This window comes from Rhinolophus sinicus, chromosome 16 (genome assembly GCF_057876585.1).
Source record: "Rhinolophus sinicus isolate RSI-liver-muscle chromosome 16, RSI-T2T, whole genome shotgun sequence".
In the NCBI taxonomy this organism is placed as follows: Eukaryota; Metazoa; Chordata; class Mammalia; order Chiroptera; family Rhinolophidae; genus Rhinolophus; species Rhinolophus sinicus.
Window position 1 is genome coordinate 184,520,343 of NC_142516.1, and position 25,750 is coordinate 184,546,092.

Genomic DNA, 25,750 nt, shown 5'->3' on the forward strand with positions numbered 1-25,750 from the left:
AAATACCTAGGAATAAACTTAACCAAGGATGTGAAAGACCTATATGCTGAAAACTATAAGACTTTTCTGAAAGAAATTGAAGAAGACACAAAGAAATGGAAAGACATTCCGTGCTCATGGATTGGAAGAATCAACATAGTTAAAATGGCCATATTACCCAAAGCAATATACAGATTCAATGCAATCCCCATCAAAATCCCAATGGCATATTTTAAAGAAATAGAACAAAAAATCATCAGATTTGTTTGGAACCACAAAAGACCCCGAATAGCCAAAGCAATCTTAAGAAAAAAGAACTATAATGGAGGTATCACACTTCCTGACTTTGGCTTGTACTACAGGGCCACAATAATCAAAACAGCATGGTATTGGCAGAAAAACAGACATATAGACCAATGGAATAGAATTGAGAACCCAGAAATAAAACCACATAAATATGGACAGATAATTTTTGACAAAGAAGCTAAAAACATACAATGGAGCAAAGACAGCCTCTTCAATAAATGGTGCTGGGAGAATTGGATAGCCACGTGCAAAAGAATGAAACTGGACTGCTATTTGTCACCATGTACCAAAATTAATTCAAAATGGATCAAAGACTTAAGCATAAGACCTGACACAATAAACTGCATAGAAGAAAACATAGGTACTAAACTTATGGACCTTGGGTTCAAAGAGCATTTTATGAACTTGACTCCAAAGGCAATGGAAGTAAAAGCTAAAATAAACGAATGGGACTATATGAAACTTAAAAGCTTCTGCACAGCAAAAGAAACCATTGACAAAATAAAGAGGCCACCAACTGAATGGGAGAAGATTTTTGCAAACAGTGCCTCCGATAAGGGGCTAGTATCCAGAATATACAAGGAACTCATGCAACTCAACAACAAAAAAACAAACAACCCAATTGAAAAATGGGCAGAGGACTTGAAGAGACATTTCTCCAAAGAGGACATACAAATGGCAAATAGACATATGAAAAAATGCTCAACATCACTAATCATCAGAGAAATGCAAATCAAAACCACAATGAGATATCACCTCACCCCAGTCAGAATGGCCATCATCAACAAGACAAATAGTAACAAATGTTGGAGAGGCTGTGGAGAAAAAGGAACCCTCATACACTGTTGGTGGGAATGCAGACTGGTGCAGCCGTTATGGAAGGCGGTGTGGAGGTTCCTCAAAAAATTACGAATAGAATTGCCATATGACCCAGCAATCCCTCTCCTGGGTATCTACCCAAAAAATCTGAAAACATTTAGAGATAAAGACACGTGTGCTCCAATGTTCATTGCAGCTTTGTTTACAGTGGCCAAGACATGGAAACAACCAAAATGTCCTTCGATAGATGAATGGATGAAGAAGTTGTGGTATATATACACAATGGAATACTATTCGGCAGTAAGAAAAGATGATATAGGAACATTTGTGACAACATGGATGGATCTTGAGAGTGTAATGCTGAGCGAAATAAGTCAGACAGAAAAAGCAGAGAACCATGTGATTTCACTGATATGTGGTATATAAACCAAAACAACAAAAGAACAAGACAAACAAATGAGAAACAGAAACTCATAGACACAGACAATGGTTTGGTGGTTGCCAGAGGGTAAGGGGGGTGGGGGGTGGGGGGTGGGAGATGAGGGTAAGGGGGATCGAATATATGGTGATGGAAGGAGAACTGACTCTGGGTGATGAACACACAACGGGATTTATAGATGATGTAATACAGAATTGTACACCTGAAATCTATGTAATTTTACTAACAACTGTCACCTCAATAAATTTAATAAAAAAAAAAAAAAAAAAAAAAAAAAAAAAAAAGTTTAAAAAAAAAAAAAAAAAAAAAATTGCTTTTTGTGCTCCAAATAAGGAAGAAATGAGAGCAAGCTAGTATGCTTTTTAAAAATGGTAGCCAAATTAAGTTTTCTAGAGTTTTTATTTTCCTAAATGAATTACCTTGTGTTTTACTTCATGATTCTTCATTATGTCAAAGAGAGAGACAGAGAGAAAGAGAGAGAACCAGAGAGAGAGAGAAAGAGAGAGAGAGAGCCAGAGCCAGAGCCAGAGAGAGAGAGAGAGAGAGAAAGAGAGAGAGAGAGAGAGAGAGCCAGAGCCAGAGAGAGAGACAGGGAGAGAAAGGGAGGAAAGCTTAATTGGGAATGAAGAGATCTCTGAAATGATCTTTGTGGTGCCAACAGTCCCTATTAATCCATGTTCTAATGTTTCATTGTGAGACATGGCTACACCCCCCAAATCTGAATCTATCAGAGCTCTCTGAAGAATAATTTGTGTATTACAGATATCATGGTCAATAATGTTTTCCAAATAGATTACCTAAAAATCCCAAGGCCATTTAAAATAAAAACTATTGGTAATTTTCAGTATCCAAAGAATAACTCTGATACAGAAACTGCCTACAATCTGCATATCAATCTGTTTAGAATTGGACTTGATAGCACATATATTACAGTTCTGCCCCATTAGCTTTCTAACCTTAGCAAAGTGATGTAACCTCTCTGTGCCTCCAATTCCTTATCTACAAAATGCAATAACAATAATATTATATATGTGATAGTTTTGTGATGAGGATTATATAAATTCATATAAAGAGAATGTGCATCACAAATAGTTACCTATAAGTGTTTATATTACCATTATAATGGTAATGGTAATAATGGTACCATATTACCATTATTATCGTTATTAATTAGTATATTTAGAGGTAGAGTATTTATATTCCATTAGTAAATTTATGAAGGGACAAGTCGCTCATCTTTAAAACTGTCAGGTAGAGGGTGGCATGGAAATTTAAAATAAGATATCGTAAAAGTCACTTTAAAATGGAGTTAGAAAACACAGGATGTTTTTCTTCCTTTAAACCGAAGTTTCCCCAGCATATTAGAGTTCATAAATTACTCTGAAACACACTTATAAATTTGGAAGAATTAATGTACTAGAAGCATGTTTATTCTCAAATAAAAGAAATTTCAGATAAAAGCTAATTTGAGGGAAAAACAAGCAGACTTTGCTTTGAAATTTATATCTAAATCTACTGTAGTAAATAATCTATATGTCTTTGGTTGGGTGCCTGGTCCTAGTGTGTTTCCCCAAAAATAAGACCTAGCCAGACAATCAGCTCTAATGTGTCTTTTGGAGCAAAAATTAATGTAAGAGCTGGTTTATATCATACTATATTATGTTATGTTACGTTACGTTACGTTACGTTGTTATGTTATACCATACCTGGTCTTATATTACAGTAAAATAAGAGTGGGTCTTACATTAATTTTTGCTCTAAAAGATTCATTAGAGCTGACTGTATTTTCGGGGAAACACGGTGTGTGTGTGTGTGTGTATGTGCGCGCGTGTGTGTGCATTTTTCCCAAAAATGACACTGGAAACTCAAGAGCTCATATCATTTTTTTAAGAGCTCAGATTTTAACCCAACCCTCCTATCTCCATCTAAATTTCTCCCCGTGTGCGTCCTTATTTGGTTATCTCACCATCGCTTTGGCATATCCTTTCCCATGTATTAGAAACTTAAAAGGGGATAATGAAAAAACCTCAGGAAGTACTAGTGGGAGGGGCAAAGCCAATGTGGGGTCTAGGCAGCCAATTGTGACCCCGGCACTGAGATCTGGGCATACACTGTAGGTCGGGAAGAAGGCTGTGTATGGCGCAATGAAGGAAGGCAGAATAAGCACCCAGTGAGACTCGGCCTACTGTTTAACGCCCAGGTTTAGCAAAGGTTCATTAAAGAAGGTAAGTCATAGTCGCCGCATACTATCACCTTGGCCCTTTTGAAGACATGCAGAGACCTATGAGCTAGGGACCATCACTGCACTATTTAGAGGACAAAAGGGAAAGTGATAGCATCTCTCTTTTGGGAAGTTAGCCAAAGGCACTCATGGGATATCACCATACAGCCAAAACATATTCTAATTTCAGCTGAGGAAGAAGGTGGGGTAGAAGATCGTACAAACCGAGCTCTAGCATGAGCTCTGCCCCGCGTGAAAGTTTCCCTCTTCTACGACACCTGCCTTAGTTCTCCTCTGGGTGATAGGCAATACGGTTCCAACCGTATCTCAAGGGTGAATGTGACCATCTTATTCTGGACTCAGTGTAACTTTGTTCCCGTCCAATAAAGCTATGGTTAGATTAGGGAACAAGAAAATACCAGGTTTGAGCAAGACTGTTTCATTTAGGACAACAGGATATTAACAGTAATTAAAACATTTTGTCCTTCCTTGGGAACAGAAACCAACGTGGATTTCCTTCATGAACGTAGTAGTTGCACAGGCGGGTGAGGCCGGCCTGGAAGAGCTGGCTTAGCACAAAGCCCAGTGAAGGGAGGGCTTAGCAGAAGGTCTAGGAAAGTCAAAGGAAATCAAGACTGCACGGGGACAACTTTAAATCTTCAGCGTCTATGTGATTACTATCGACAGTGTGCTACTCTAGGGGGAAAAGGAGAGTGTTAGTACCACTTCTTTTTTGTTTTTTGTTTTTACAGATGAGAGAAAATTAAGATTACAGTAAAATGCAAAGGACGCTAGAATAGGAAAGATCCTTATTCTTAAGGTTAACTTATTAGCCTTACGAAGATGACCATATATTCTGGCCTCACTAGGACAGTCTTACTTTACAGCAGCTTTTACAGAATTAGTGTTACTAGCACCCCCTTCCATTCTTAGTAATGTGCTAATCAGATGATAAGTTATGCGGTTATGCTATCTACCCATAGGGCAGAACCTCTCTCTCCACGTCTGACCTGGGTACACAGGTTGAACGCATGACTAACTGCTGAATGCCCAGGCCGGTGCTTTGTGCACTTTTCCAGCCTACACTCTCATCAAAGTAAGAGGCTGACGATTCAACGGAAATAGACATGTGGGACCTGTAGATTTCACTAAAGGGCAATGAAATGACATCACCACTTTTGAGCTGCCCAAGTCATTGCAATTTACACGTGAGGGAAAAATGGTTTGAATGTGCAAATTGTAATCTACTGTTATCTCCACCCCAAGGGAAAATTCACCCGTCCTCCACATTGACTATATGTCTATTGTTAGCCACAGGCTGTGGGCGGACAACTAGGTGTTTCCATCCCCATCTCAGGCATGAGTGTGAGCACCTTGTTGCCAGGCCCAGTGCTTTTACTTCCACTCGTAAGTAAAGCACTAGAGTTGGAATTAACCTGCCATGGCAAGAATTTTTCAGTTTAGAACTGAGGACGCTAATATATAAGTTACATCATTTTATCTGTCTTCCTTAGAAACTTAGACAGCCAACAGTTTTCTTTTGATTGATCTTACCAACTTAGTATTTTAATTTTTAGTTCAAGTGTGCAAGAGTACAAAAGAAAGTTATTTTTAAATCACAAGACTGGTTTCCAAGAAGCCAAAACTCTAATTATATAAATTTGTTAATGGTAATAAAAACCATCTTATTTCCCACTGAAAATGAAGACATACGAGTAGTTTACAAAAAGGATGTTAAAAAAAAACCCTCAAAAAACAAAAAACATGAGCACTAACAAGTTTGCATATTAAAGACAATTTCTTGAACTTTCCAATATAGAAGGTATGCTATACCCATTGAATTACCAAACTAGTTCCAAAATGCCCATTAACACTGCTAAGCAATCAGTAAAGTAGTATTTTACAGAAAAGTTCATGTCTTAGCAACCGACACCAAATCACTCGTCTGAAAAAAATTTACTAAGTTATTAATAATATAAACCAATTTGCTGATAATTTCTAACATAACTATCTTATGCTTTTACCACAAAAGGGAAATATTTGTTTCTCTTTAAGAAATCTTGAAGAAATTATTAAAGCTTTAATAATTAATTTTTATTGGCATATATGCTGATAAACTTTTATAGTAACTTCAAAGAATAAATAAATAAGGATGATGTATACACTTAGGATATATATGTGTGTGTGTGTATATCTAAACATATATGTATATATGTATATATAGCTGGACTAATCATTAATTTATATTTAACGATTTTTTTGTCTAAGGAAGTTAGAAAGTGGCCCCTATATGAGACTCAAGTTAAATAATAATTTGTCTCTTAGGAATTTATGATAGTATAATTGACTATATTTTATGGACAAAGATAGCATTGGATACATTATTATAAATTAATAAGTTATGCATATTTAAAACTGTTTCCTCCTGAATTTGCATGGACGTAACTACTCTACTAATAAACTCTGTCAACTATCTCTCTGGTCAACAATGTATTTGCAAGATTCTTTATAAAGGTTAAGTACGTAGCCTGTAATTAAAAAATGAAAGATAGACAACCAGCCCACATGAAACAAACCCACTGATTTTCACTGTCTCTTTCACCTGTCAAGCTAAAATAAGTAATCCAAAATCTCCTACGTTAATGTGATAAATTTAGAAAACTATCATGACAGAAAAATATACGGCGACATATATTTATATAATATAACATCTTAACTAAATACATATCATCCCTTTATGTTGTTTTCATGCTTGTACAATGATTTTGTACTAGATTAGGAAATAGTGAGAGTTATAGTAATTCAACAAAAGGACAGAGACTGTTAAAGAAACAAATATTTCCCTTTATTTGATTACATTATATCCACTCATGGGACATTCAAAGTAATTAAATTCTCAATTTACAGGCCTCTAAATAATGCTATTTAACTGAAATCCAGCCAGCAAATAGCAACATATATTTGAAAAGCATACTTGTGGAAAGTGATTTCCACACCAAGTCGGCTTAGTAGTTAACAGCAGATTCAGAATTATCAGCATTTAAGAATCAGTATAGTAACATTCAACAGTATTTTATCAATATCGAGTTTGCCTTACTCCTTCGCCAGCTGCACACTCATAGGTTTGGCTCCGATGGGTATCCCGTACTTGTGCAAAGTGTTAACCAAAATCTCCCTCATATCGTTGTTGTAGGAATCAAAGTCGAACACATTCCTAACCACACTGGACAGACCTTCGGTGGGAAATTTCTGTATAAATAAAAAATTCCCTTATTACATAAGTGATAAAATACACAATATCATTAAGATTTACAAAATTGATAGAACAATAATGATCAAGTGAACTTTAGTGGACATTTACTTGCCTTATCAGATAACCAGTTGGGAGAAATATATGCATTTTTTTCTTTCAATGCTTATTCTGATCACTTAAGATTTTCCTCTTTAAGTAAACGTTAGAATTGGAGGGGGAACACTTCCTTCTCTCAAGTGTTAAATCAGGGCTCCGATCCCCATGCTCAGCGACTTCCACTGCTTCCTGAAATTTCCTGCCTTTAAAATGAGTACCAGACTGATCAAATAAAAAATGCTATTTGAACAGAGCATTGAATATTTATATGGAAGAAACAGAAAAGGCAGACGTCTATGAATAAATAAAAGAAAAAGAAAGATAATGGAACAAGAGAAGAAGAGAGGAGCCTAACAGTACAGAGCATAGAGAAATAGGGAAGAGCAGACGGAAGGAAAACACGTATTACTAACAGCTGAGTTTACACTGGTCGTATCCTCTCAGTCTGGCTCTGCTTGATTTTCTTTAGGCCCTGGGATCGGAGCTGGATTTACGGTTTTGTAGGTAGAGTAAAGCTTTCTATTTTCCTTTCTAGGTGTTCCTTGGAGGATTGGAGATGGGGCAAAGATCAAGAGTCATTAGGTTCTGACAGCTTAAAGACCATTGTTTGTGATAAATAGAATTTACATAGGTTTCTGTTTAATTTTCTTTACCCAGGTAGACTACACGCTGTACACGGCTACAGGGAATTTCATTTCCTGTTCCCTTACTCTATCTTATAAAACTTGCTTGCAGTATTCACAGGTATATCATCAGTACTGTTAGTTCCTAGTCTTTCCATCTCCAAGTCTCCTGTTTGCAAAATGGAAATATTTTTCACTCAGCTGCCACGTGCTTGTTGTATAAAAGTCAAGCAGTAATAAAGTTGCCCAGCCGTCTCACTCTGTCTTCCTGACCCTCCAAGAAACCTCCACCAATTTCCTGGCTTCTTGGTAACGGCCATGACACAGAACTCCACCAAAGTCAATTCAAAGGCTAAATATTAAATGTCCACTGGTTTTCCAGATTTCAAATTTAGATGACAAACACTTCATATTGTATCATCTGAATCAGTATGACTTTTCTAGAAGCTGAAAGACTTGGTATACATTCAACAGTCAAAACCAAACAAGGTTGATGGTTTCTTGTAAACCTTTATGCACAGGTGTGTGCCTCACCTGTAAGTGCTTGACTATGTTGACAACTTCTCTGGTAGAATAAGGATAGGTGATGATTCCCTGGTCAGCTAAACTCCTCAGCTCTCCAAAAGCAGCCACAAGCTTCTGAAGGATGTGCTCAGGCACGTTTGGTCCATATTGTCTGAGCATCTCGAGCTCTGCCTGGGGTTTGGGATTATCCACTGCATGGCAGCTAAAAATATCACCTAGAGGAGAAAAGCATTCACATTCAGCATGCAGCTAATGCATTATAATGCCACCGAAAACAGGGAGGGGTCATTGAAAGAGCCACTGGTTGCTCACCAAAGCGCTTCTATTTTTAAATGTGCAAAACTGCGCTGAAAGCCCATCCAACAACAGGATGATACATGAAGAAAGCAAATGACTACAGCAAAAGAGAATGGAACTAAGTGATGTGTGGTTTATTCCACATAGAGCTATTTCTGTTAAAAATTACACAATACTTGCATACATTCTCATTGGGAGATACTCAGACACAAAGGACAAAAGAGAGAATAGCCTGTGTCTTTGCCGATTCCACTCGCTTCCCCATAGCACCCCGTGTTAACAGGTTGCTGTATTATTCTTCCACACCTGTATTAGTATGTTTTAAAAATGCACACATACAAACATATACAGTTTTGGTGATTTATTCCTATTCCATTTGATTGGAAAATCATCTCCATGTGGTTCTGAGACCACATTTTTAACTTTAACAGATGTTGAATATCTTCAGAAATTATACACATCTAGCTCATATGCATGTTTCCGTATGCATACTTAAAAAGGGGGAATTACCATCTTCACTCTCTAAATAATTTGTATCTTGTGCAGATCGCTAGAATATACTTTAGAAGTTAGTTTTGGAAAAGTAAACCTGCAGAGACAATGTCTAAATTAGAATCAAGAAAAAGGAATGTAGAAACACAAAATATTCCATCTGCAATTTAGGCCTCTGAGAATATACTAGAAAAATATAATTTATGCTCAAGAGAGATGACTTTCTCATATTGAGTGCTCATATAATTCTACTGATTCATAATCCAGGATACCAGGGACCAAAGGAAGTTAAAGCAAATAAATTAGCATTATTTGTTATGTTCATTTGAGGAAGAAAGGCCATCTAGATCTTTCTTTGACAAAGAAACCATCTGAATAATTATTTTATCCTTATAACATATTTATAAAAGCAACCGAATAAAATGCAAGCTATCATCATAACTTTGAGCTCATAGCTCATAGACCAGCTCGTTCAAATACAAACGTAAAGAACAGCTTTTGCCTGCTTTGCTGAAAATCAAATGTATATAAAGCTATAATTGATCCCTCACTCATTCATTCATCAAGTAATTATTAAAGGTCTTCATGTGTCAAGTGCTATTCTAGGCACTTTATATACATCAATGATCAACAACACAAAAATCCCTCTCCTTGTGGAATTTATATTCTGGCACAAGGAAACTATAAATATAAATATTAGAAAACGAATGTTTCAGAGGGAAAAGAAAAGCGCAGTGTAGGACATCAGAATGGTGATGGTAGGCAGGTGAGTCGAGTAGGTCTCATGTCTGCAATTGCAGATCTCTAGGGTTAGAGCATTCCAGGCCAAGGAATAGCTAATACAAAGCCCAAAGGCAAGCACACCTGGCATGTCCCAGGAAGAGGCAGGAGAGCAGGTGGCTGGAACAGAATGAGTGATGGGGACAGCAGCATAAAGCAGTTAGCACACGAGCTCACAGAGCTAAGAGGACTGGGGAGACATATTGTGTGCTCTTCTCAAGAGATTCTCTGCATGTACAAAGTGAAATCATGTACACATATCCCTCTTGCCTTCTGTGTTTTTTTTTTTTTATTAATTCAAATGGTAGACTACTATACTCACTGTTCTGAATTATTGTACTTTGAGAATTTTTGTTTTTTAAATCAGCATGGGGAAACTTATCCATTCTTTCTTTTTTTTTTTTTTTTTTTTTTAAACAGCTGCCTAGCATTCTGTTGTGTGGATATAATGGAATTTCTTTATCCAGTTCCTTCAGTTCCTTTTGGGTTGTTTCCATTTTTTTGCTCCTATAAACAATGCTGTGTTGCTTATCCTCGTATTTACATTATTGCATGGCTAATTCCCTTGGATAAATTCATGGCTGTGGAACTGCTAGACGGAAAATCCTGCTAGCACACTGAGCCTGCTTCATGGTCAATATGGGAATTACCAGTTTCCAGAATGACCTACTTGCCACAGAGACACCATTCTTAAAGGCTCCTGAGACTAAGGTGAGCCCACGGCCTCTCCATCAATGTGCGTCAGTTTTCTGAGCTGGCTTCCAGCCTCTTCAGGTTCAGGGGGAATGTGACAAAACTAGACACTAAAAAACCATTTCGTGTTTTATTTCTAAGAGGCCCTAAACAACAAAGTATAGTGTAATTATTTAAGGAAACAGACTCTGGAATCAGAGCCACACTTTGACACTCATCATCTAAGGGGCCCTAGAAAAAGAATCTCGCTGAATGTCAGATAATCTCCTTCTTTACTATGGGGATAACAAATACTGTCACGGGTAGTAGCGATGATGACACAGCACACGGCAGAGTTCTGTGATAGCCATTACGGCAGTGTTAGTAAGATAGTATTATTATTGCTATTGCTTTTGTTATTATTATCATTATTGCTTTTACCTAAAGTACCGAAGAAATCGTTGCCTAGGAAAGGAAATCCAGGTCTATTGGCCAGAACAATCATCCTAAAATCAGGATGAATCACTACAACATTGTCTCTTCCGTTCACATTAGCAGAATCTGAAAAACAAAATTTCTATTTATTCTTTATTGATAAAATTCTTAAGAATATCAAGTTACAGCCTTTAAAATAATATAGCAGTCATACTGTTCTGTTATTTGAAAAACTGTGAAACCTGCTGTAACAACTTGGTTGCAGGAAAAAAAAATCTTTCTTGAGAAAGTTTGCTTAAGAACAGAATACTGATAAAACCTATAGTAATTATACAGGAACTTGCATTTTTATGTCAATTCAATGACATATGTCAATACCTAAAAGAGCAAATTTGTCCAAATGTCTTATAGTTCTTAAATTTGGCTTGAGATGCTGTTATCCCTTCAAAGAAAAAACAAGGTAAGAATTCATAAGAAGGGATAATTAAAGGACACTCAAGGACAATGCAAACATCCTTTAGTGTTTGTCAGATCAGCAGCTCTGTCACTTTGCAAAGCGACTACTGTCTGCAGCTAAGCAGTGATTCTTGTTCAGAGTATGTACCCTGAAACCTAACCACGTAGAAGAAAGGTCTTCAACACCCAGTTAACCCATTTGTGCAATGCTGATTTATTTCCAGCCAAGAAATTCTACCATAGTTCTTAAAATAAATAATCTCGAGTTGACTGGAGCTTTCTTTGTGCAAATGTGTAAAGTATTAAAGAAATTGAATACTATCATTAAAAAATGATAGTTGTAAAGCACCGCAGGTTTATTTGAGAGGAGTGTAATTCTACTGAGTTAACAACAACATTCATTTTAAGGTTGTAATAGAAACATGTTAGAGCTTTAAAATATTCCAGCTAAAAATGAAAGAAAATAAACTGCACGCAAATAACTGAGCGGTGAGTATAATAAGGATTATATGTTCTAAGAGTAGAAAAATACGAAGCTGATTTGTCCTAAAACTACTGTTGAAATTTTCGAAGATACTCTGTTCTGTGGCTACAAAAAGTGAAACTGACTAAGCTTGATTCAGACATAATAGATTCTTATAAATGACTGTCAATAAGGGCAACTTGAGGTTTTTGGACTTACACTTGTTGCTTTTAGAGAAGTCGTTAAAGGTGTCATTTGATACCAGAAATGTAAAAATTGCATCTATTGAAAGAAAAGTTGCTTTTTTCATACTCACTTGCAACAATGCGTCTTCCATCTGCTAGAATCATTTCTCCATTTTCTACTAAAGTTTTTAAAATACAGGTGACATTGGTTGGGGCCTTGTCTGCCTCATCTACTACCAGAATATGACCCAACTTCACTGCTTTAACCTGAAGACAGAACATTTACCATAAACAAAAACTGAAAGCAAACATTTAAAAAAACTTCATCACTCATTGCTTTGAATCTATAATGGCTGATTATATTTAAGTTATGGATAAAAAAAAAAAAAGCCTGTAGCACAGCTGGGAACAAAATTTATGGGTCTCAACCAAAGGCTACCCATTTATTAAACTGCCGAGTCTGCAGGTATCCCTTTATTTCCTGTTAGCAGTACAATCATTCTTATGTTGAGGATGTCCATAACATGTTACAGACCAGAGTGGGGGAGATTTAAAACGAGGGTAGCACTGAGAAATTAAATTGCCATGGGGGGTAAGTGAGTGAGGTATCACAGTAAATGGTGGATTTTCAAACACTGCATTTGTTAAGGCTCTAAAAAAGTGTACAGTTTTAACAGATCAGAATGGATGGTGAAGACATGGGTATTCGAGACAAAAGGGGATCAATGGTTCAACTCAAGAAATCCTGGAGCATAGCGAGGGAAGAGTGAATATGAACAGCCTATCTGGGCTGAAGCAGAGGCTAAATGTAAGAAATGAGAAAATAGGGCCTAAAAGGGGAGATCAGGTCTCCACTACTAAACACGTGATTGCCAGACAAAAAAACATGTACTTTCCTTCATCAAGTAATGGGATGTAACTAAAGAGCGATGAGTTCAGATATAAGAATGGAACTTCAAACTACACTTCAGGGCATTTAATCTGACGGCAATGTGTAGAATCAACTAAAAGGGGATAATCATAATAATTTGGTAAAAAAAATGGTTTGGGGAGCAGATGTTAGGGTCCAAGGCAGTGGCGGAAATGAAAATTAAAAGCATTAGACTGATCTGAAAAGTTTTCAGAGGTATAATCTAGTCTTGGCAACTGATTAGATGGGAAGAATGGAAAGGAAAATAAGAGAAGGTTCTAGGTCTTAGAACCTGAGTGAATGGTAACATCATGAAAAGAAAGATAAAAGCTAGGAAAAACTCTTTAAAGCACTTGTAGAGAGTATTAAATTCATAAATACTCAATGAATTTAAATGTAAAGCCAAAGATTATTATTTTTTTAAATAGTAAGAAACATCTCATAACTAAATGGACCAAATCATAAACTTTTTTCATTGCACAGTTTTGGCAAATAATTGTAAGGAAATACAGACTGAGAAATAGTGATTCCACGTACTGCAAATATTTTATTCCATATTCTAAAAAACCTGATGACAAATTTTTCTTTTTAAATTTTAGAGTAAAAATAAAGTGAATTAAAAAAGAAGACAAAACATGTAGCTTCTAACATGAGCCGCAGGCTTCACTTCTCTGTGCAGGGAGAGCCAGGCCCCACCAGGGAGAATTCTGGCAGGAGATACTAACAGGTGCCAGACCACAGATGTCCTCAGGATGGCTTCTTTGTGCCATTGCCACAAAGGAGTTATCTACACAGAGGGGCAGGCCAGGCAGGCTGGGATTTCTTTGGGCCTCATGTGAGAAGCGAGAAATGGATCTTCCCAGTTGCCAAAAACATTGGGCTAATATTTCATTCATTAAAACCATTTTAAAAAACATTCCAGAAGCATTGTCTAATTTCAAACTCTACACATTTGAAAATAACAGAAAACTATGTTTCTTATTTAAATTCTGGAATGGAAAAGAAATCATTAGAGGATTTCTATCATTCCCTAACTCTCTCACTCTGGAGACAGAGCAGAATTAGAAAGCATGTTATTTTCCCCAAATAATTTGCATTTAAGTATCCACTCCCCAAGTGATATATAAATGAGTGCTTTGCAGTGAAGACTGAAATATATTGGAATCTATGAAAGACTCCATATTCCTGGTCAAAGGCTGAAATACAATGATCACTAAAAAAAAACCACAGTTGTAAATATTCATATAATTGGATTACTCACCAAAGGTGAGTCTTCATACACGATGAGCCCATCTTTAACAGAAGGCTGAAGAGTAAGGGTTTGTACCGTGGTGTCCCTGTAGTGAAACCAACACACTTTACAGTTAGTATGGAAATAAACTGACATTTGATCATGAATAAAAATACAACACAAGAGCACTTCTTTTTTACTTTTGGTCATCATGCCCAAATGAATAAAACTTGCAAATGAAATTCCATTCAGCAACAGTATTTTGCAGATGCAAATATAAATTAGAAGGGTTTGGGAATTAATCCAGGTTTGCAGATTATCTAAATTCTTCTCTTTTGTCTTCCAGATAAAAAGATCAATCACTTCTCTTTCCCTGGGGACCATTTCATTTCACTCCTCAAAATCACCTCCTGAGGGTGAAGAGAAGAAATTAAAACTATATATTTGTATTTTATACCTACATTATTTATGTTATTTTTAAATAATTGTGATGGTGGGTTTGGTGACAACTGGCAATGTTGATATGCCAACTAAAGCAGGTCTATGACTTCCAGGCTGTGGCCCTGGCCTAGTCCGCCATCATGAAGCACAAAAGCCAGACTATCTCACCTCACGTCAGGAACCGTGGGATCTTTAAACATGTCTGCTACGATCAGGGCAATCCATTTTATTTTCTTAAATCTACCTACTACTATTTACCTGACCCCCAACCCCCCAAAAGATTAAGATCTTCAAAAGTATTAATCATAAGCTGTCTTGATGTCATGCACCTCCTCACATGAGGAAATATGAAGCTCACATCACCTGTGAGTATTCTGGCCAAAAACATGTGTTTATAAGCTGCAGGTGATAGGCAGGTTCACACATTTTTAACAAGATCAGTTTTTCTATCTTTATCTTCTATATATATTCTATCTAAAGAAAAATCCTACCGCCATCTTGATCATGTCACACAGAGATTTAAATTACTTTTAAATGTGAGTAGCTCCTCTCTTTACAAGAGTTCAAAGTTGTCTTTTCAAACTACTTGACCAAAATATGTTCAAAGTAAAATGTTACAATTGTGTTGCTTTGAGTACCTACTACGTATAAGCCACTACTTGGAATAGGAACTTCAGACTTTAGTGCCAAAACACACTTCTGAAACTTCTACCCAAATGTCAAATTCTACCACAATTTATTAAAGTTATAAAATGTGGATCTACTTCTTCCACATTTTCATACAAGGGAATATTACTCTGCCATAAGAAAAGATGAAATAGTGCCATTTGTGACAACATGGATGGATCTTGAGATTATGCTAAGCGAAATAAGTCAGACAGAAAAAGTCAAGAACCATATGACTTCACTCATATGTGGGATATAAAACTGAAAGCAACAAACGAACAAGACAAACAAACAAATGAAAACTAATAGACACAGACAACAGTTTAGTGGTTACCAGAGGGTAAGGGGGGAGGCGGAATGGTAGATGAGGGTAAATAAAGGGGGGTCAAATATATGGTGATTGAAGGAGAACTGACTGGGTGGTGAGCACACAATGCAATATAGAGATGATGTATTACAGAATTGTATGCTTGAAACCTATATAATTTTACTAACCAATGCCACCCCAATTAGTTTAATAAAGATTTTAAAAATGTGTATCTATTAGAAAAAAATACCACATGAAAATCACAAAGCAAAGTTCAGATACAACTGAAATCATTTTTTCTTTTTTTGCTTTAGCAAAACATATTTAATCAAAATCAGTTCATTTCTTTGAGAGGCAGTAGTGAGGTAGTGGAAAGAGGACTTTGGAGTCAGACCAGTCAGGATTTAAATTCTCGTTCTTGTCAGTTATTAGCCATATGATCTTGGGTAAGTAATAAAACCCACCCAGGAGGCTCGTTGACAGAACACTTGGAAAGTAAGTAGCACAATATACGGCAGAGAGAGAATGTGTATTTATATGTCAGCTTTAACTATTTATTGTTATCGTTATTGCTGCTCGTATGACTAAAAGTTACTTTCCTGTCTAACTTCTACTTGATCTTCAAGGTTTTAGCATAGACAGTATTTACAGGAAATCCCTTCCTTGACCCTTTTTAGACCAGGGTAGGTGGCCTTGCTGTGTGTTCCCGCTGAGCCCTGATCTCCCCCGATTTTTGCCCTAAACACACTATACTGTTGTTGCTTACTTTAATACCTATCTTTCCACACCATATCTACCTTGATCTACCTTGTCCCTCATCCTGTCCCCAGCATCTAATGGATGTCTTGCTCATGGGAACAATTTAATAAATATTTGTTGAATAAATGAATGCATAACGAAGTGAACAAAAATGCTAAAAGTCAAAAAATTTCAACATTATAGCTTATAGTGCAACATATAGCATATAAACTTCCAAATTTATTGGAAGATGGAACTTTTTTTTTTAAACTGAGAAACTGGAACTACAGAATCCACTTTTTAAAATGTTGAGTTTGACTGAGGCTGACTTTCTTAGAGGTAAGGAACCTTCCTCATTCCTTTCTAAGTGTGTATTAGGAAGTACAGTCATGTCGAGAAGCACACTTAAGGTTGATGAGTCAAGGATTGAGGGGAAATTTTTTTATGTCCATCACAGACTTCAGCTGAAGTTCACTTCTAACTGTAGCAGGTGCCTTCTGCTTCTGAGGCCTCATTGGCCAGGGCTTGAGCAGCTATGCTGGCAATACAACTATTGACATTTACAACTTCTAGATGACCTGCCCTATTTGCACCAAGATTGAAAGGCTACTGCCTTTCACTTGACCAAACGGTGACTGATTTTTTCAGTTAATTCCCTGGCGGGTCTGCCATACCGCCATTCCTGAGCTCTAGTCCAAGCTCCCGTGACCCACTGCTTCCTCTGGGCCTAGCACTACACTTTACAAAGAACCTAATAATTATTGTTTAATCTTCGCTAAAATTCAAATTCAAATGTGCCTAAAATAAAGCCTTGGGTGATGTTAAGGAAAGTGAGAATACATTATGACAATTTATTGGGGCTCATCAACTTTCAGCATGAATAAAATGTTTCTTGCGCAATATGACGATACATAGTCATATGTTCATTTTCTGTAGTGCTGGGTCTTATAAGTTTACTGTAGGACACACTTTATGCTATCTTCTACTAAAAATTAATGTTTAGAGGTTAAAAAAAATCAAGACCAGAGCTTAATTAATCTTCCTTAAATTCACTGTCAATATTCCAGCAATTCAGAAGGGGGAGGGGGAGGAAGAGAAAAAGAAGTGCTCACACAGATTTTTAGAGCAATAGAGCGAATTTCTCACTTTAGCTGCCACATATTTAATGGGCACCAACATGGCACCTTCCAGCACCAAAATGGAAAAAGGAACTCTTGTGTCATTGTGGGCAGAAAGGAAATTCAGTTATTTTCATCTTAACTACAGTGCCTCCTAGCAGGGTAAGAACAGGAAATTCAAGCTGAATTCCAACTCTAAAAAGGCAAATGAAATTGCTCTATAACACCTGAATTCTGATAGCATACACCTTGTCAAATTAGATTTCTGAAAAGATTTCGGTACCAGAAATAAAAACGGTTAAGTTTGAGTGAACCAGCTCAAACCAGATGACTTCCAAAAGGGAATACAAATGAGGATAAATACAAATGGCAATCGTGGCTTTCCGTGGAGCAGTCTATGAAAAATAGGAATAAGATAAAAGTTGGGCCGGCCTAGGGACACAGGTGGTTGGAGTGCTGTACTTCTAACGAGGTCGCGGGTTCGATTCCCTCATGGGCCAGTGAGCTGCGCCCTCTACAGCTAAGATTGTGAACAACAGCTCTCCCTGGAGCTGGGCTGCCGTGAGCAGCCGGAAGTTGATGTGTGCTGCCGTGTGCTGTCACGAGTGGCCGGTGGCCAGCGTACGTAGCCAGCAGCTGGTGAGAGCTGCCGTGAGCTGCTGTGAGAGGCCGACTGATGACCAGCGACCGACTACCTTAACCGGGGGTGGGGGTGGGGGCACAAGGCTCACAATACCAGCATGGGCCAGGGAGCTGTGTCCTACACAACTAGATTGAGAAACAATGGCTTGAACCATAGTGGGGGGTGGAGGAGGCGGAAGAAAGGGGAAAAAAAATGATAAAAGTGGGCTTGTTCTGTTTGTGTTATTGATCCTTTTGTCTTACAAGTATACAGGAAAAGAAAAGCAAAGACTAATAAAATACATAAAATAAAAATGAATTTTAAAAAGTCGGTTGGCTTATATTTCAGTAAGTTTCTTTGATTATGTAAGAGTAGAAACTAATCCACTATCTTCTGCATAGTACTTAATACATGAAGACTGTTTTCCAGATATCCTATAATATTATTAACTTCAATTTAGTAAATGATAAGGTGACTGCTGTTGTTGCAGGTGACATATGAATGGACTCTCAAAGACTGATTCTTTTTCAGAGTATATGATTAAAATTATCGCTCTGTATTTATGAGCATCTTGGATCAAAAGAAATTACTTTTCCACACAAATCAGTAATAACTTTAGGAGAACATTTTATTTATTTGCTACAATTTCAATTCTATTATGATTTCTTCCTCTTAAGAACAGCTTTGAAATATAAGCTTATAAAAATTTAAATAAAGTCAACAATTTCAACATTACTAGGAGAAGAAAAGTTAAAACACATCTAGTCACATTTCTTTAGTCTAAGGTTTAATAAAGAGATGGCTTTCCAGTATATAACAGTTAGCAGTAATGCTTGAGGAATTAATTAGAAAGTTCTGCTAATTGCTGACATTTATGTTATCACCAATTGTTCTCACTTCTTAGATCTTACAAACTAAAACTGTCTGTCAATTAAAACCTATATGGATAAAGGGGCTATTCAAAGAAATATGGTGCTAAACTCTAGTGTTCTTTAAAGTCTATAACTTTAACTTTGCTTTTTAAATTAGAGTAATTAATGTTTCAATAGCAATTTAAAGTGATTCCAGATGCAATAAAAGTAATTAGATTGTATAAGCACCAGGTTTTTTGATCTAAATAAGTAAAGAAAATTGGCTTCTAGAGAGCAAGAACAATCTGTTCTGAAATGTTGCTTGTAAAGGTCCATTAAACTAATATCCTCTAATTTACTGAGCAGCAAAAGATCTCAAAATAGTGATGTTTATTTTGAGGATGATATCTTAATGAGTTGTATTTTAATTGGTTTATGGTTAGCTCTCTTTTATAAAAACAAGATTGAAACTTAAGAGTGAAGGAAGAAATAGACACAAAAATCGACTCTAACTTTACAGTTCAATAAAATAAAAATGGCTGTAAGAAGAGTCCACTCATTAATATCAGCCAAACATGAGAAAGGAAACATAGAACACAGCATATAGGGGGCACTAACAAATATTTGCTCCATATTTTAAAAAGAGGGATGATTTTGAAAATATAATTCAATGCTAATTTTTGAGAACATTACTGACTGAGAAATAAATGTTGTCGAAAGATGTTTTTCAAGTGAAGAAGTTGTTTATGGCATCATCAAGCATATCATTTCCACAAGGCTTATTTTAAAATAACTAATGAAATAAAGGAACACTAATAATAATTATCACTAATAAAACAGAGAGTGTTACTGAGAGGCGATGCATACAAACGTGAGAATTAACAGACGTTTACAAACATTCTGAGCTCTGCTGAACAGAAGCAGTCCATCTTCCTACCCCTGCTTTTTAAAAGGCAAATTTTTTTCACCACATTGGGAAACAAACTTCCCCAGGCCCTCAGACAGCAACAGACATTATTATAAGCAGTATTGCCATCCAATACAGAAAAAGGAAGATGCAAATTAGCTGTGATTAGAGCTGTGATTAGAGTAATTATATAAGTTAAGACACAGCTCTGGCTTAAAGTTGAGTCCTCCTAGCTTGGTCCATCTCTTAGCCTCTTGAAGCCCAACATTACTCATCTCTACAGAGGGAATGAACATAGAACATATGAAGGAGTATGCCAGAGGACAAAGTAAGGAAGATAAAAGTGGAATGAGAAATAGCATCATTGCATGTGCTGTGAATGCTTTGAGGAAAAGACCTTTTAGTAAGAAAAGCCAAAGAGTACTTCTGCCAAAGTTACTGGAAAGACTCCAGCTCTTAAAATAGTTGTTTTGGAGGACAAATAGTTGATGGAGTAATCAATCACTCATCACTAATAAGTCCAGATGCAAAAAATCCTAACACACCGTAGGCGGAGGACAGGAAGGGGATAATACTGATGGAGGAAGTTGCTTTGATGCCACCTTTCCCCTTCAGAGGTAGTTCCTGCTGGGAAGAGAAGGTAGAAAACATCCACAGCAAAACAGTCATCTGATGGAAGCTAAACATTTCCATCCGCTTAGTTTTCAAAATCTACTTGCCTTTACTGCATCTCCTAGTACTATCTTGACAGTATTAAAAAAAAAAAAATTCCTCCAATATTCAAAGCCATGCTGATAATGAAGTCTTTTCACAAACTCTGAAAGTCTCGTCTAGTCTTTAAAAATAATAAAAACACGTCTACTAAAATGGTATGTTTAAAAATTGATCTATTGTCTTTACTCTAAAAACTAGCTTTCTGGGCCAGTACATTTTAGGGACTCAAAATGACTTAATTTCTTTGTAGAAACTTCGTTTACCATTTTCCAGGCAAAAAGAAAAAAGAAAAACAGTATGTAGACTGTTTTCCTTTTTCCTTGCCATTAAAATAAATATATTTTCTAATCAGTTTTTTAAAAAAGGAACAGAAGAATGGAATGCAGATTAAACTATGAAGTTGAATGCGTAAGCTATTCCAGAATATACCCCGTTGTCCTGAGCCCACACCTTCTGGAAACAGGTGAGCTGGACACAGCGGACGCTGCACATGGCAAGGTCAGCGTCTGGCTGCCTTTTTTGGGTGTCTATCACATTTCTTGAACCCAAAGTTAAATAAATGAGTAGTTTACAATGGCAACTGTTCTCCTCGCTGCCTTATGAACTATGGCAGGATCACCACTGTGGAGAGCCTCCAGACGCACGCTGGCAAGACGCCATGTGCAGCCCATGCAGCCTTGCGCTGGTGGGCATCTCAACAACCACCCCTTTCTAAGACGTAAAACAGCTATGTCATCTTGGGACTGAGAAGCTCTCTCTCCTCCTGAGCAATCCCTTCTGCTCTCTCAGGGTGAATCTGAGGGTGTGGTTCACTGGTCCTATTCTGTCATTTGATGTTAGGTATTAGTGCTATTTATTTAAGGTCATCCAGAAAATCTCCAAAACCACACCAAAAAAAAAAAAAAAAGAAGTACTCAATACAGAGATGAAACCTGAAAAAGAAAACAAATAAATTGAAGAAAAGCAGGTTTACAGACGCAGAAGACTGGAAACAGCTACTGTCTATCGGTGCCACTCCAATGTCCACCTTCTCAATGAGGCCTTCCCCGCCCAACCTATTAAACATCTTACTCTACTCCTGCCCTCTTCCCTGCTTTATTTTTTCCCATGGCACTATGCATTTAATCCTCTCTCTCTGTCTCTCTCTCTGTCTCTCTCTCTCGCAATATCAACACGAAGGCTGGGATTTTCAGCTCTTCTCTTCCTGTTGCAAACACTCATGCTTGTGAGCAGCATAGGATAGGCGTTCCACGTTTGCTGAAAAGGATGCACTCCAGTCAGCTACTTCAGTCACGTACCCTGAGCCGGACTGAGTAACGGGTAGTTCTTTAACGCACCAAGCAGACCCGTGTGCACTCTCTCTGGAGTGTTCTCGTTCCTTCTCCCTCCTTTGCCTGGCAATCCCTGAAAGCCTTGTCTTAAAAAACTCAGTCAAATGTCACCTCCTCTTTGAAGTGTCCTCACGGCTCACTTCTCTCCCCCCAGCCGCACTGTTTGTTCCATAGAAAGTACTGTACACATCAGAAATCTTCTAGATGTGCACAGAAGTGTCTCCTCACAAGGCATACCATCTGCAGACAAGGGGATATCACCTTTTTTACATACCTAGTGTCTATTATCATGCTTCATACCTTCTAGGCAGGCAACAAATGTTGGCCCTGAGAATGAATCAACACCTATTATGTACTTCTAACATGGAGAGATTATTAAGCATGAAGTGTTGTAACAGGAATAATTCAGAGATCCTGCTCTCCAGAAGCTCACACGACAGCGAGATAGCTATAAGACAAGCAACTATAATTCACACCAGAACGTGATAAGGGCTATCACAGAAATTAAAACAAAGCTCAATGGGGACACAGAGGGGAAGCTAATAAGTTCTGATGGAAGAGGACAGGGCATTGATGGCTGAGTAGGATTTTAAGTGGCAGGGGTGGGTAGAAAGTGCTTCCAGGCAGAGGAACAAACATGTACAAGTCTGGAGCTATGAGAGAATTTCAGAGGGACGCTGAGTGTGTCTAGAAGACAGCTGTATGGAGGGGAGTAGAGCAGGATAGGGAACGTGGGCCAAAGTGTACTGTTTTCTTAAATATCATGCTCAAAAGTCTCACTTTCACTTCACAGAAACAGAGGCCCAATCATCTATCCATTTCAGAGACAGGACTCTCTTACTTTTGCTGGACGTCACAAAGATAGATATGAAGGAAGAGACATTGCGTTTAATCATTTGTTTACCAAATGTGTATGGGACATCACTGTACTCAGACATGCCGGAAGGAGGCAGTTCAAGGATGTAACCCTGCCCTTAGGGAGAGCTCACTGTCTGGAAGGGAAGACAGAGGTGGGAACACACAATTGAGATAAAGAATGACATGTACAATAGCAGAGCCTACTCTAGGAAGGCAGCTCTAAACAGACTATCAATAAAAGGATGTTTTTCTAGAAGACAGATTCTAAAATATACAAAAATAGAAACAAAAAAATGAGCCGAAAATGAAAACAATACCTTCAAAAACAGTTTAAGGTTTTATTTGTTAATAAGACAAAAAAAATTTTTGTTCTCATTAAAAATTGACGAAGGATATTTTGGAGAGAACAATGCAATTGATGCACGTTGTTATCTGTGTGATTGGAAGGTCTAGTCCTACATTAGTTTAATCTGATACTTGTTTTAATGGCTGTTACAGCTGAGAAAGTTCACAAAGGCATGTGGACCCAGACAGAAGCACAGCACTGACTCCCTACATCTCATTTATCAGACACACAAAGGTTTTCATTACATGGGCTTTGGAATTCCCATCTCTCCTAATGTCAATCAGAGATTGTGCAAACTAATTGGACAATGCAACATTTCATATTTTGAACTAATAGGTCACTGAAAGGCTTCATTTATGACTTTTAGACATGCTAAGAAATTGTTTTCAAATTGTTTTAGTGTGCAGACACGAGACATTTCAGGAGTGTACGATCTAGTTCTACATTTCAGCACTTCCGACACAATATGTGTGGGTTTCCCACACCCAACAATTCTCTTATTCTCTGTAGACATTGACTGGGTGTCCTACAGGTCCATTCAATTCTGACAGTAACTACCCAGCGGAGTCAGTGCAGACCCCACAGATTAGGGGCTCTGTCCCACAATCCTGCCCCCACCTCAGATGCCAATCACAAGTCTGGGCTTCCCATAGTTGGGACGGACCAGCTATAAATTAGGGGTTCCTGCGACCTCCTCCTCAGGTGCCATGATTTGCTAGAACAGCTCACAGAGCTCCAGAAGGCACTTTACTTACTACTGCAGGTGTATTAGAAGGGATATAATGCAAAACAGCCAACTGTAAGAGATGCACAGGGCAAGTTATTGGGGGAGGGGGAGCGTACGCAGAGCGCGTGTGCCACCCTCCCAGCACCTCAGTGCTCACCAACCTGGAAGCTCTCCCGACTCCAGTTTTGGATTTTTATTGAGGTTACATTAGGCGGGGGCCATTGATTAAATCACTGACGATTTCCTCACTTGGAGATGAACTTAATCTTCACCTCCTCTCTTCTCCTCCCTGAGGTCGGGCGTGGGGCTGAAAGTTCCAACCCTCTCATCATGTAGTTGGTTCCTCTGGCAGCCTGTCCCCATTCTGAAGCTAGCTAGGAGCTCAAGGGTCACCTCATTAGCATACAGAAACACTCTCATAACTAGAGATTCAAAAGATCAAATATCATAATAAAACACCCCTAAAACTCAGGAAATTACAAGGGTTTTAGAAGCTTTTATGCCAAGAATGGAGATAAGGACCAAAGATGCATTTTTTATTATGTCACAGCATCACAGGGTGATATTATTTTGAGCTACAAAACAAAACAAAACAAAACAAAACAAAAAAACACTGAACAAGTAAAACAGTTATAAACGTCTGATTCTAGGCCTGGAACCTTCAGCTGTGGGCGGCCGTCCTATTCCAAACCGTCACTGGCCAAGTTGTTACAGCACTTTAGTCCTTGAAATCAGTAATCCTTTATGGATCCATCCTACACGGGGCCGTCTCATCCACTGAGTCTCCAGAACAGACAGAGATGCAGAAATACCAGAACGACCTCCTACAAATCCCACAATCAGGAAGATAGTCTCACCAATGTCTGAATTCTACTCGCCCACTAGTCTCCCCTTTACTCCCTATCTCAGTTCCCTGTAAATGTCTTGATGCCATTTCCATTATCTCATGTTTTCCTGTTTATCCAACGGGCTGCTGCATATCCCCTCATTACGCCAGAAAGAAAGCTTTAGGACAGCAGTGACCTTGTCTGTTGTGTTTGTCGTCATTTTTCTCAAGGCCTAGAACAGTGCTGGGGGCTGTATACTCAGTAGGAGCTGGATAAAGGTATTGTAGATGCCGTTAGGACCCCTCGCAGATGTCCTTTCCCACAAAAACGCACCCGTCCCCCGGCTACTGCAGGGTTGACATCTGAAAGCTCACAGCTGCACCATTCTCCAGAGAACTAGCCTCCACCAATGGGCGCTACCTCACCCAGGAATGCCTGGAGGTTAGCGGTTCCCCCTCACCTCTCTACTGGGGGGGCAGCCCTTAACCAATGACCTCATGATATGGGAGCAAAAAGGCTGTCGTCTTGCTCCAGGTGGGATAACTGATTGTGCCAGTCAGGCCCCAGAGCTTTCTGTGAGGAGGCTGAGGTCAGGCTTCGACTGAAACCCTTTCTTTTCCACAGCCTTCACCTGACTCCTTCACTTCCCCAGTCTCACCTAAAAGCTCTCCCTCTAAAATCTCACACACATTTCCATCCCTGGCTCTGCTTCTAGATGACCCAACCTAATCTGTTGACCATCTGGATCAATGAATGAACTTCACTGGAGAAACAATCCTTAGACTTTTCAGCCGTGCTCTTAATTCTTCCTGCACCAGACATTACAGCTGTATCTCAGTCAACAGGAATTACTTAGCGGAGCTGTGAACTGGGCCATCCCAGTGAGACACAAACCTGCTCACTGTGTGTACGCGCCTCACACCACCCCCTTCTGCTCATGTCACTGCTGCCGACACACGAAGGGTCTGCCTACAGCAGCATCTGTCTCACTTATAAGGCACAGAAGCTGAGAAAGCTCAACAACAACAATGACAAATTAGATTTTCATGAATAAAAGGATCGTTGGGAAGTGCATGGCACTGGCCCAAGATACTTCCTCACTCTGTCTCCCTACC

General features: G+C 38.2%; 1 protein-coding gene across 1 annotated transcript in view; it reads right to left on the minus strand.

Moving 5' to 3' along the window:
• VWA8 (von Willebrand factor A domain containing 8) overlaps positions 1–25,750 on the minus strand; it is a 305,649-nt gene that overhangs the window by 133,906 nt on the left and 145,993 nt on the right. Inside the window, exons 22-26 of the mRNA XM_074329337.2 lie at positions 14,213–14,288; positions 12,173–12,308; positions 10,944–11,063; positions 8,271–8,476; positions 6,862–7,013 (exon numbers count right to left, since the gene is read on the minus strand). Of these exons, the coding sequence (XP_074185438.2) occupies positions 6,862–7,013; positions 8,271–8,476; positions 10,944–11,063; positions 12,173–12,308; positions 14,213–14,288 (690 nt within the window). The remainder of the gene's footprint in view (positions 1–6,861; positions 7,014–8,270; positions 8,477–10,943; positions 11,064–12,172; positions 12,309–14,212; positions 14,289–25,750) is intronic.